The sequence below is a fragment of the Mobula hypostoma genome, chromosome 10 (assembly GCF_963921235.1).
Source record: "Mobula hypostoma chromosome 10, sMobHyp1.1, whole genome shotgun sequence".
NCBI classification, from domain to species: Eukaryota; Metazoa; Chordata; class Chondrichthyes; order Myliobatiformes; family Myliobatidae; genus Mobula; species Mobula hypostoma.
In genome coordinates, this window is record NC_086106.1 from 38,203,686 (window position 1) to 38,215,520 (window position 11,835).

Below are 11,835 nucleotides of genomic sequence, written 5' to 3' on the forward strand. Positions count from 1 at the left end.
TTATAATTCATAAAGGTCTATTTATATAAGCTGTATATAATTAATACTGTTACCTTAATTATCATATCTTATGGTATGGAGTTCATAAACAAGGCTATATCGCATAACTAAATACATTAAATTGTGCCAATTAAAAACCTTTGAAAATAAATTATATGTATATACATATATCTTGGATAATTTTTGATATACAGAATTTAAATACAGGATAACATTAAGAGATACACCTAAATGAGAAACATGTTCATATATGTAGGTAAAATCTATGATATACTCAACTATATGAAGCTAACACAATGTAATATCTGAATTATAGATTATCTGTAATGCAGATTTGACACTTGTAAATACTATGCATTGTTCTTGCATATTATGCAAAATAATCACACATTTTGTAACAGCACACAAAATAATTATATACATCATCCATAGATCTGAGAAAATTTGTAGAATATTTGCAATTATTATACATTACAAAAATACACGTTCAGATGTGATGGGAATATCACAAAAGCATGAATATATGTATAATAAATTCTGTAAATTATACTTTTAATTACTTCAACATTAAGACAGTGCACGTTATAAATAGGTGAAAGAAAACGACCACCAGTACATGGATGGAAGCAATGTATACGTATCAATACACATGACACACACACCGTACAAACATGTGTGCATACATTTCCCCCATGCAGTCAGCGATCCCCGCCCGCCATGCAGGAACCCGATGTAACAACGTTTAGCCCCAACCACCCCCATGTCGGTTACCCCCCTATGAGGCTACTCACATGATCGAGGCTCCGTTCATTCGGGGACGGTAACGTGAGCCGGGAAGACATCCTTGCTCGTCTAGTTCAGTGGGAAAACGAACCTTTCCCAGAAAAAGACTACACATCAATATTCATCCGAGCGAAATACACAGGAGAGGCAGAACGAGGGTTTGTTCAAACCTCACCCCGTGTATCTCCCCCGTGTGTGTGTAGAAAGCAGCTTCCAATTTTTTTCCAGTCCTCATTCAATGCATTTTTCCACCTAGGGAAAAGCGACCCACACAGCGAGAAGGTGAATGAAAATCAGACGACAGGGGTGTCATTTGGATAAATATGTTGCGTTCCCTGCATCATTCCGCCAGTAAATTTCACTTCCTTGTGTGACCCAGGAACACCAACATTGCCTCTGAATGAAATCTTCTGCCTCGTTATCCCATCGATAAAAGTGGGTCTCCTCACCGGTTTCTCTCTTCCTCAGTTCTCAGGCTCGCCGGAGTGGAGGGAAACACGGCAGTCCAGGAACCTCCATTGATGGGAAGGAATAATTGGATGTGGAGGGAGGGACGGAGGTTGAAAAGAAAGCAGCCCTCCCGACTCGAAAAGCGCAGGAAACGCGTCGGAATCAAGGCTGTCACTGAGATTAAAGGGACCTGCCCTAGAGCGAAAAAAAAACAGGCAGAGAGGGATGAAACAATAAACCAGGATTGGAAAGGGGATTTTATAAGGCGAAGGTTTCATCTTAAAAAGAGTTTGGTCTTTAACCCTCAGGAGCGGACAAGGAAGAACTGTATTAGAAGAATGAAACCGTGGACACGAGTAGTAAAGAAACAAGACATATTTTCAATAGTTCTTTTATACAACGAATTTATTTAATTTCAAAGTTATTAGTGTTTATCTTAGACGTTGCACAATAAAGTATTCGCTTTTTTGATACACCGTTACCAATACATATATTTAAAGGCGCGAGTGGACATTTGGCTCTTACTGATGCGGCATGTGTTCGCCAGAAAAGTTTCTTTTAAAATTTTAATGCCTAAATTTCAAGAGTTTTTTTTAAGGTGTGGTTTCTGTTGTTAGTGTCGCAGAGTTGAACTACAAGGACCAGACTACATGGCGCCGCTGATTCTCCGCCTCTTTGGCGGAAAACGCGGTGCATATTGGGTATTGTAGTTCTGACTTGGTTGATCTTGACATGGGGGTGATTTTGTATTCAAGGTTACGATCTTTAAAGTGCGGGGGACTAAGTCTATCTCTGAAACCAGTTTCCCCTGTTTGGCTTTAATGCACATAATTTTAAGCTGTCCTTTTTTATTACCCCCCCCCCCTTCGTAACCATAACATCTTGCACGTGTCTAATGGTTGGTCTGGGAGTAGTTGGCATCTTAAGTACGTCTGAATCAATAGATGGGTTTCATTTCATTCCAAGAATGAGATACAAGATGTAGCTCCTAGCCCAGTACTAATAAGGAATATTGCTGGGGTTTGATTATAAAAGTTTGTGGAGTCTGCGGGCTCAACATTGATCAGGTGGTTCATTAAGAAGGTGAATGATGTGTTGGTCTTCATTAGTCAGGGCATTGACTTCAGCAGCCACGAGGCAATGTTTCAGCTCTATAATATTTTGGTTAGACCACACTTGGAATATTGTGTTCAGTTCTGGTCACCTCATTATAAAAAGGATGTGGAAGCTTTAGAGAGAGTGCAGAGAAGATTTACTTGGGTATTGCCTGGATTGGGGAGCGTGTTTTCTGAGGAAAGGCTGAGCGAGCTCTGTGGAGTGAAGGAGGATGAGAGGAGGACTGATAAAGGTGTATAAGATAAGAGGTTTACGTAGAGTGGAAACAAGCTCCTTTTCCTCCCAGCAAGAAAATGGCAAATACGAGAGGGCATAACTTTGATGTGTTTGCAGGAAAGAATGGGGGAATGTCAGAGGTGGGCCTTTACAGTGAGAGACGTGGTGGGTGTTTGCAGTGCACTGCTGGTGTGGTAGTGGAGCAGATGTATTGGAACTTTTAAGAGAATCTTGAATAGGCACATGGATGCAATTAAGATTGAGGACTACGTGGAAGGGAAGGATTAAATTGATCTTGGAGTCAGCTAAAAGCTTGGCACAACATTGTGGGCTAAAGGGCCTGTACTGTTCTATGCTCTTTTTAAATACCCCCAATGACCCTCAACTCTCTGAAGTAGAGAACTGCAACATTCAGCGGGATGTTCCAACACACTTCAGTTTAAAATGACTGCCACTAACTCTTGTAACAACGTCCTTTCATTTGAATTTCTCCCATTGGGGAAAACAGCTCAATATCTACCCTTAAAACCTCCTCAGGATTTTGCTTCAGTTCGATCACCCCTCAATCTTCTAAACAGATCCAATTTCTCCAACTAACACACACAAAATGCTGGAGAAACTCAGCAGGGGAGGAATAAACAGTCAACATAAGGGTTTTGGCCCAAAAGGTCAGCTGTTTATTTATCTGCTTCCGTAGCTGCTGCCTGACCTCTTGAGTTCCTCCAGTATTTTATGTATGTTGCTCTGCATTTCCAGCTTCTCTTCTGTTTATAATTTCCTTAACTGTTCATGATAGGACAACCCTCTCGTCCCTTGGCATTAGCCCTGTGAATCTATTTTGGACTGCCTCCAGCATCCGTATATTGTTTCCCAATTAAGCAAACCAAAATTGTGAACTGGTGTGGCTTTAACCAGTAACTTGGTTAGTAATTGTACAGTAATTACCTATCAACACACAGGTTTCCAGCATCTGCAGATTTTCTCTTGTTAGTAATTACCTATTTCTTACCTTGTAATGTAATAAAGGTTCATTTGCAAATTGCCCTCCTGACTGGTTGTTACATCTCCCTGCTAACATTTAGTCATTTGAATTCAGACAAGTTTATTGTTATAGGCACAAGTACGAGTGTTATACGGCCAGCTACATCACGGTCGACGCTCAGCTGGAGGGCCGAAGAAGCGCTATAAGGATCAGGTGAAGAATGTTTTAAGGAAGTGCAAGATCAGACCCGAGGACCTGGAGGAGGTTGCTGCTGACCGTACCACTTGGCGACAGCTGCGTGGGGATGGGGTTCGTATTCTGGAGATGGAAAGAACAACCAGAAGACAGCAGAAGAGAGCCAGGAGAAATGCAGCCATGGTTGCCACCACTACTACATATACATGTCCCTCCTGCAATAGAGCTTGTGGGTCTAGGATGGGACTGTACAGTCATCAAAGACCTCACCATTAAAGGAGTGGACATCGTCATCAGATTTCAATGGACAACCGAAGAACCCACCTCTACCTTCCTCGGGAGAATAAAGAAATTCGCTATGTCACTGTTGACCCTTACCAATATTTATTGATGTATCACAGCTTGCTTTGCCCATGACGGCAAGTAAATGCAGAGATTTGTTTGTTTGTTTGTTTATTGAGATACCACACGGAACAGGCCCTTCCGGCCCTTCGAGCGGTACCACCCAGCAACCCCCCGATTTAATCCTGGCCTAATCACGGGACAATTTGAATGACCTATTAACCTAACAACTGGGCTCTCCTTCTTCTCGTGCCCTTAGGTCCCAGTGGCATCCCGTCTCCATCGTCCAAAGCCCATGGTCTGGTTGGAGTTCATCAATGTCTCTGTAATCCATTGCATCCACTGTGTGAGGGACTGGCCCGTACAGCTGCACCAGAGTCCTGTTGGCCAGCCTTACCCGCTTCCACCACTTGTGATGGGGATGTAGGCTCGGACTCTGAGAGGCCTACCAACTGGTATGTCCTTGGACTGTGGAAGGAGACTGCAGCACCCGGAGGAAACCCACGCGGTCACGGGGAGAACGGACAAACTCCCCGGCAGAGATTATGGGCACGGCTCCCTCAGCACATCACGGGCATCAGCCAGCCTCCCCTCCCTGGGCTCAGTCTGCACTTCCTGCTGGCTCTAGAAAGCAGCCGGCAAAATCAAAGACCCATCCACCCACCCCAGACATTCTCTCCTCTCCTCTTTCCCATCGGGCTGTAGATATAGAAAATGGATGTGCCATCATGGACAGCTTCTACTCCCCTGTCATAAGACTATTAGATAGTTCCCCGGATGATAACTTGGACCCTTGACCTCACAATCTACCTTGTTACGATCTTGCACCTTATTGTTTATCTTCACTGCACTTTCTCTGTAGCTGTTACATTGTTATTGTTTATCCCTGATCTCCCTCAATGTTCTGTGTAATGATCTGATCTGTACGAACAGTATGCAAGACAAACTTTTCACTGGATCTTGGTTCATGTGTCCATAATAAACCAATTTCAATCCCTTGTATGCACAGCAACAAAGCACCGTATCAATAGCATTCACAAGAAAAATGTATACCAAACATATACTAAATACTATTTTTACAACAAATGCCACTGATATTAAACCTGATTCTGATTCTGATAATTAAAACAAAATATAGTTTTAGTGCAAAGTGGATTTGTCTGTGTTTGGTTCCTTTGAAATCTCTCTCCACTTCGATAACCATCTGCCTTTAGATTGCTCTTAGCAAAGTACATCATATCACACTTTCCCACACGAAACTCGCCAACTTTTCTCCCACCTATCCAAATCCTGTTGCAGAGCCGAAAGATCCTGATTGCATCACTGCCATAAGACCATAAGACATGGGAGCAGAATTAGGCCATTTGGCCCATCGAGGCTGCTCTGCCACTCTATCATGGCTGGTTTACTACCCCTCTCAACTCCATTCTCCTGCCTTCTCCACATAGCCTTTGGCACCCTGAGTGATCAACCACTGCTTTAAATATATTCAATGAGTTGGTCCCCACAGCCATCGGTGGCAATGAATTCCACAAATTCACTGCCCTCTGGCTAAACAAATTTCTCCTCGCTTTTTCTGTGTCACCAGCAAACTTGGATACTGTCCAATAAGTATCAGTTACTGAAGGCTGATACGTGGGAGGCTGAAATCAACTTTTGATGGCATGAGCATCAAGTTTCAGTGAGAAAGAGTCTGAGAGTCATATAGCATGGAAACAGGCCCTTCTGCCCATCTCATCTGTGTCGTCTCATCTGCCTGTGTTCGGAAAAACCATTGCCCCCTGAACCTCTTCTATCCATGTATTTATCTAAGTGGTTTTTAAATGTTACTCACATGCCCAATATTTCTGGCAGCACACTTCAAATGCACATCACCCTTTGTGTGAAAATGATGCCTTTTTAAATCTCTTGCCTTTGATGGGGGGCACAGTGACGGGCATCAGTTGGCGCCAATCATCAGGGTTCAATTCTCTCTGCTGTCGGTAAGGAGTCTGTGCCTCCTCCCTGTGATTGTGAGCGCTTGCTCTGATTTCCTTTCGCATTCTAAAGAAGTCTGTGTTCGTGAGTCATAGGCATGCTATGTAGCCAAGTTGGCGACACTTGTGCGCTCCATCCAGCATATTCCTGGACTGTTTGTTGATGTAAACAGCACATTTTACTATATGTTTCAATGTATGTCTGACAAATAAAGATAATCTTTGTTTTAAATCTGATCTTTAACTATGCCATCTTATTTTTAGTACCCACTCCCTGGGGAAATAACTATGTGCTTCACTTTGTCGATGGCCCTCACCTCTGATCTTTCCAAACAAGAAAAATACAGATCGAATCTACTTTACGTTACAAAACAAGCCACCATCTCAGTATCAGTTGTCACTTAACTCCCTCCATGGCAGTAAATCCATTATTACTTATGGAGACCAAAACTGCACACAATACCCTCTAACTTTAGTGCTTTATCATAACACCTCCCCTCGGACCCTTCCTCTTGCCGTTTTATTCCCTCCTGATCTCCATCTCTCATCATCCTCTCTATCTGCCCATCATTTCACACCCACCCACCTGTTCCCCTCCCAATATCCCTCCCTTTCTTCCACAGTCCTCTGTCCTCTCCAATCAGATTCCATCTTCTTCAGTCCTTTGTCGCTTCCACCTATCATCTGCCATCTTCTGACATGACTCCTTCTCTCCCTGACCCGGATACACTGGTTCTTGCTCCCCTACTCTTTCTGCTGGCTGTCTCCCCTCTTCTCTTCCCATCCTGATGAAGAGTCTTGACCTGAAATGTCGACTGTTCATTTCTCTCCCTAGATGCTGCCCGACCCACAGAGTCCCTCCAGTACCTCTGAGTGTCGCTCTAGTGTCTGTTTAAGAGTGAGTATGCCTCTGTGTATTTGTGTGAGTGTACGGTATCAGAGTGTCTGCAGTGTGTGGCTCTATGTAAGAAGGTTTGTGGATGCAAGAGTGAGTGTGTCTGTGTAAAAGCAAACTGAAAAAGCGCATGGAGTTGGTGTACAAAATTAAGGGGTCATTTATTAAAAACTGGTGCGCACCAGGAAACCAAATGACCAGTCAAAACTGATCTACTGGAGCATGAAATTGGTACAGTTTTTACAATCTCATTTGATGGAATTATCAGTAAAAATATACTTTGATAATGAAAAGACTTAATAAAGTAGCAGACTAGGCCTGATTACAGAAAAAAATGATTATCCACAGGTCTAACAATAAATCCAATTTTCATTCACAACTGCGGTTGTATGCTGAGAAGTTTCTGAAACTTGGGGGTGTTGTCACTGCTGTCTCTACTTTTATCTGCGACCACATCAGCTCAGTCCATGAGCCTATTATTTATTTATTTACCGATACTGCGCAGGGTAGGCCATTCTGGCCCTTTGAGGTGTGCTGAGCTGGCAGCCCCTGATTAAACCTAACCTAATATCGGGACAATTTACAATCACCGATCCACTTATCCGGTACGTCTTTAGACTGTGGGAGGAAACCAGAGCACCCAGAGAAAACCCACACACTCCACAGGGAGGACTTCACGGAGACTCTACACAGATAACATCTGAGTGGAACTCCAAACTCCGACAACCCCAGTTGTTATGATGTTGCTCTAACCACTACGATACTGTGGTACCCCAAGTTCACTAGTCAGTCACCCTTGATTCTTTCCCCTACACCAGTCTGGTCTCTGTGTGTGTCTACATCAGTGCATGTGGTGGACGAGAGAGAGGGTATTATCTCAGTGGCAGTGTGGGAGGGGTGAAGGGGTATTCTCACAGTGGGAGTCTGGGGAATGGATTTTTGAATGGATGTTGTTGAAGGAAGGATTTTCCAAGGGGGCTGTTGTGGGGGGGGGCTTTGAGGAAATGATTTTCTGAGGTGGTGGGTAAGGGAGGGATTTTCTTAGTGGAGGTGAGGTGGTGGACGAGGGATGGATTTTCTGAGGAGGGTGAGAGTGGGATTTTTTGAGTGGGGGTGGGGAAGGAGGGATTTTCTGAGTAGGGGTGGTGAGCGAGGGATTTTCTGAGAGGGAGTGGTGAGGGGGTGTGTGAGGGAGGATCATCTGAGTGGGTTTGGTGAGGGAAGGATCTTCTAAGTGGGGGTGGTGAGAGGGTGGGTGAGGGAGGATTATCTAAGTGGGCTGGGTGAAGGAAGGATTTTCTGACTGGGTGGGGTGAGGGAGGTATTTTCTGAGTGGGAGTGGGAGGGTGGGATTTTCTGAGTGTGGTGAGAGAGGGAAGGTTTTTCTGAATGGGAGTGGTGAAGGGTGTGTGAGGGAGGATTTTCTGTGTGGGGGGTGAATGAGGAAGGGATTTTCTGAGTGGGAATGGTGAGTGGGCCTGTGAGGGAGGATTATCTGAGTGGGGTGGGTGAGGGAGGCATTTTCTGAGTGGGGGTGGTGAAGGAGGGATTTTCTGAGTGGGAATGGTGAGGGGAGGTGTGGGGGAGGATCATTTATGTAGGGTGGGTGAGTAAGGGATTTTCTGAGTGGGAATGGTGAGGGGGTGTGTGAGGGAGGATTATCTAAATTGGGTGGGTGAGGGAGGCATTTTCTGAGTGGGAGTGGTGAGTGGGTGTGTGGGGAAGGATTATCTGTGTGGGGTGGGTGAGTAAGGGTGGTGTGGAAGTGGGTGAGGACATTTTTTGCTGATTTTAGGCCTGTAGGGTAACGTACCTGGGAGAAATGTCCAAAATGGACAACCACTGACGTTGAGTTGAGGTTTCACTTTAGGTGGCTGGCTTTACCTGATGATGTGTTTGTGTAAGGATTTTTAGCGCACTTTTGTGTTTGAGTTCAATGAAATAAGTCATGAGTTTCACTACACATAAAATGTCTCACTTTGTTTTATTTGCAAAAACCCCAATGCTCTGGGACATTTCCAGAGTTATTGAACATGTCAGTCAATGCAGTTACTTTAAAATGCCTGAGGGAAATGCCATCACTTGGTTTGTGGAAGTGGAGGCCCATTCCTCCTTGCCAGAAATCTCCCCAATAACACCAAGGTGGTGGTGTCGCTCTGCAACTTCACGACTGCGAGAGTGTTGAGTCTGCTTGAACACCCGAGTGAACATGATAAACACACACGAAACATGATAAACACACGAAACATGATAAACACACACGAAACATGATAAACACACAAAACATGATAAACACACACGAAACATGATAAACATACGAAACATGATAAACACACAAAACATGATAAACATGATAAACACACACATGAAACACGATAAACACACACGAAACATGATAAACACACACAAAACATGATAAACACACGCAAAATTCCAGAGGAACTCAGCAGGCCAGGAGCACCTATGATAAAGAGTAAACAGTCAACTCTTCGGGCCGAGATGCTTCATCAGGACCTGAAGGAGGGTCTGGGCCCGAAACGTTGACTGTTCACTCTCTTCCACAGATGCTGCCTGGCCTGCTGAGTTCCTCCTGCATTTTGTGTGTGCTGTTTTGTTGCTTTGGATTTCCAGCATCTGAAGATTTTCTCTTGTTTGTGATTGAGGAGATAAATACGGATCACCTTTACAGACGCTTGGACTGTCGAGGTCTGAGTGTGCCACACAGTTCCTCTCCTTACCCAGTCTTGCCAATTGTAAGCTTTCAAAGCTGATGGACTACATGCTATTTCCCTGGGAAATCGCCATCCTTGTTTAATTTTTGAAGAACATTTCATGCAGCAAATGCCTGATCCAGTTCGTGAGCCCTCGCTAATGAACTCGTGCAGGACGACAGGGAGCTTGCTAGGATAGCTGATAGTCTACACTCAGCCAGGCAGTGATGCATCATTCCTCCTCCTTTCTGTACCTCAATAAGGCCGGTCAGCAAGGCCCCCAACATAAGGAAGCCCACGGCTGCGAAACGGTGGATGTCAGGCCTGTGCTTTCACCATGCACACTTGGGTAGGAACGCTAGAAAGTGCTGACTGCCTTGCAGCTTCGACAGTGCCAGCGCATCGGGATATCAGAGGTCTGTGAACACCATGAGTTCCAGCTGCTGGGGCCGTCTACTGTTTATTACGGACGCCCATTCAGGGCGACACTTCCTGTGTGACACGGGTGCTCAAGTGAGTGTGCTGCCAGCGTCGCCTATTGATGAGAAGGAAAAGAGCGATGAAACCTTGCTGGAGGCTGCCAACGGCAGCTGGATCCAGACTGACGGGACACGATGGGTGACGCTCTGCTTCAGTGAGTGACATTACACACGGGACTTAGTCCTGGCTAAAGTGGCTAGACCACTGCTTGGTGCAGATTTCCATGTGCCCAAGGGCTGATAGTCGATCTTAAGAACTGCCGGCATGTGGATGTCAAAGAGTTTCGGTCATTACCCTGCTCTCCCAGTCAGATCCCCGCAATGACCACATGAGAGTTTACTCGTCTGCTGGGTGAATTCCCAGACCTCACCAAGTCTACATTCTCCACTACAGTCTGAAAACATATGGTGAAGCACCACATTCCCACAACTGGCCCACCAGTCCATGCCTGCGTATGTAGACTGGACACAGAAAAGCTGGCAACTGTGTCCCAACATGGAAAGACTCAGAACTGTATATCAGTCGAATAGCCGCTGGGCTTCACCTCTCCATATGGTCCTTAAATCCGATGGTTGTTGCCGCCCATGTGGTGATTACTGATGCCTTAACAAGGCCACCACCCTCCCGTATGTTACCTCGTCCCACACATTCAAGACTTCTCGGCACGTTTAGCCAGAAAGTTAATTTTTCCCAAAGTTGATCCAGTTAGGGGCTACCATCAGGTGCCTGTGTGCTCAGAGGACATTCCCAAATCAGCTGTGATAGCCCCGTTTGGCCTTCTTGCATTTCTGTGCATGCCGTTTGGACTGAAGATTGTAGCACGGGATTTCCGTTAGCTGGTCAACTCTGTATTAAGAGACTTAGAATTTCTTTTTGTTTACCTGGATGACGTACTTGTCACCAGTGTGTCGGAATCTGAACACATATCTCATCTCTGCACACATTTGAGCGCTTAAACCAACACGGGTTGATTATTAACCCTGCCAAATGCCAGTTTGAGTTGTCAGCCATTGACTTCTTCGACCATCGCTTCTCTGCAGAAAGTGCAAAACCTCTCCCATCAAAAGTAGCCACTATTATGGATTTTCCACTGCCCCGCATTACTAAAAATCTACAGGAGTTTTTAGGGATGGTGAATTTCTAGCACTGCTTTATGCTTCCCCTGAATAGTGTGTTTAAAGGCAATATCCCAAATCACGTGCTTGACTGGTCAGCAGACATGACCACGGCATTTGATGATACTCGAGCTCTTTCCAAAGTGACCCCACTGGTGCATCCACTCCCCAGTGCACCCATAGCCATTACTACTTGTGCACCCACTCCCCAGTGCACCCATAGCCATTACTACTTGTGCATCCACTCCCCAGTGCACCCATAGCCATTACTACTTGTGCACCCACTCCCCAGTGCACCCAACACACCCACAGCCATTACTACTGATGCCTCAGACTACGTTGTGGGTGCTGTGCATGAACAGCCGGTAAGAGGCCTGTGGCAGCCGTTCGCCATCTTCAGCCGGCAGCTCCGTCGCCCAAAAGGAAACACAGTATGTTTGTCTGTGAGCTTCTCAGTCTCCATCTGGCTGATCGCCATTTTCGTTTTCTTCCAGAGGGTCACCATTTCACAGCTTTCATTGGCCTGTGCATACATTGGCCAAAATATCAGACCCTTGGTCTGCACAGCAACAAT

The 11,835-nt window shown here is 45.2% G+C and overlaps 1 protein-coding gene across 6 annotated transcripts in view; it reads right to left on the bottom strand.

Moving 5' to 3' along the window:
- LOC134352848 (MAP/microtubule affinity-regulating kinase 4-like) overlaps positions 1-1,372 on the bottom strand; it is a 255,135-nt gene extending 253,763 nt beyond the window's left edge. For all 6 annotated transcript variants that reach the window (XM_063060350.1, XM_063060355.1, XM_063060349.1 and 3 more), the window contains exon 1: positions 792-1,372. In XM_063060350.1, the coding sequence (XP_062916420.1) occupies positions 792-842 (51 nt within the window). In that variant the 5' untranslated portion in view covers positions 843-1,372. The remainder of the gene's footprint in view (positions 1-791) is intronic.
- Positions 1,373-11,835: the final 10,463 nt, after the last annotated feature.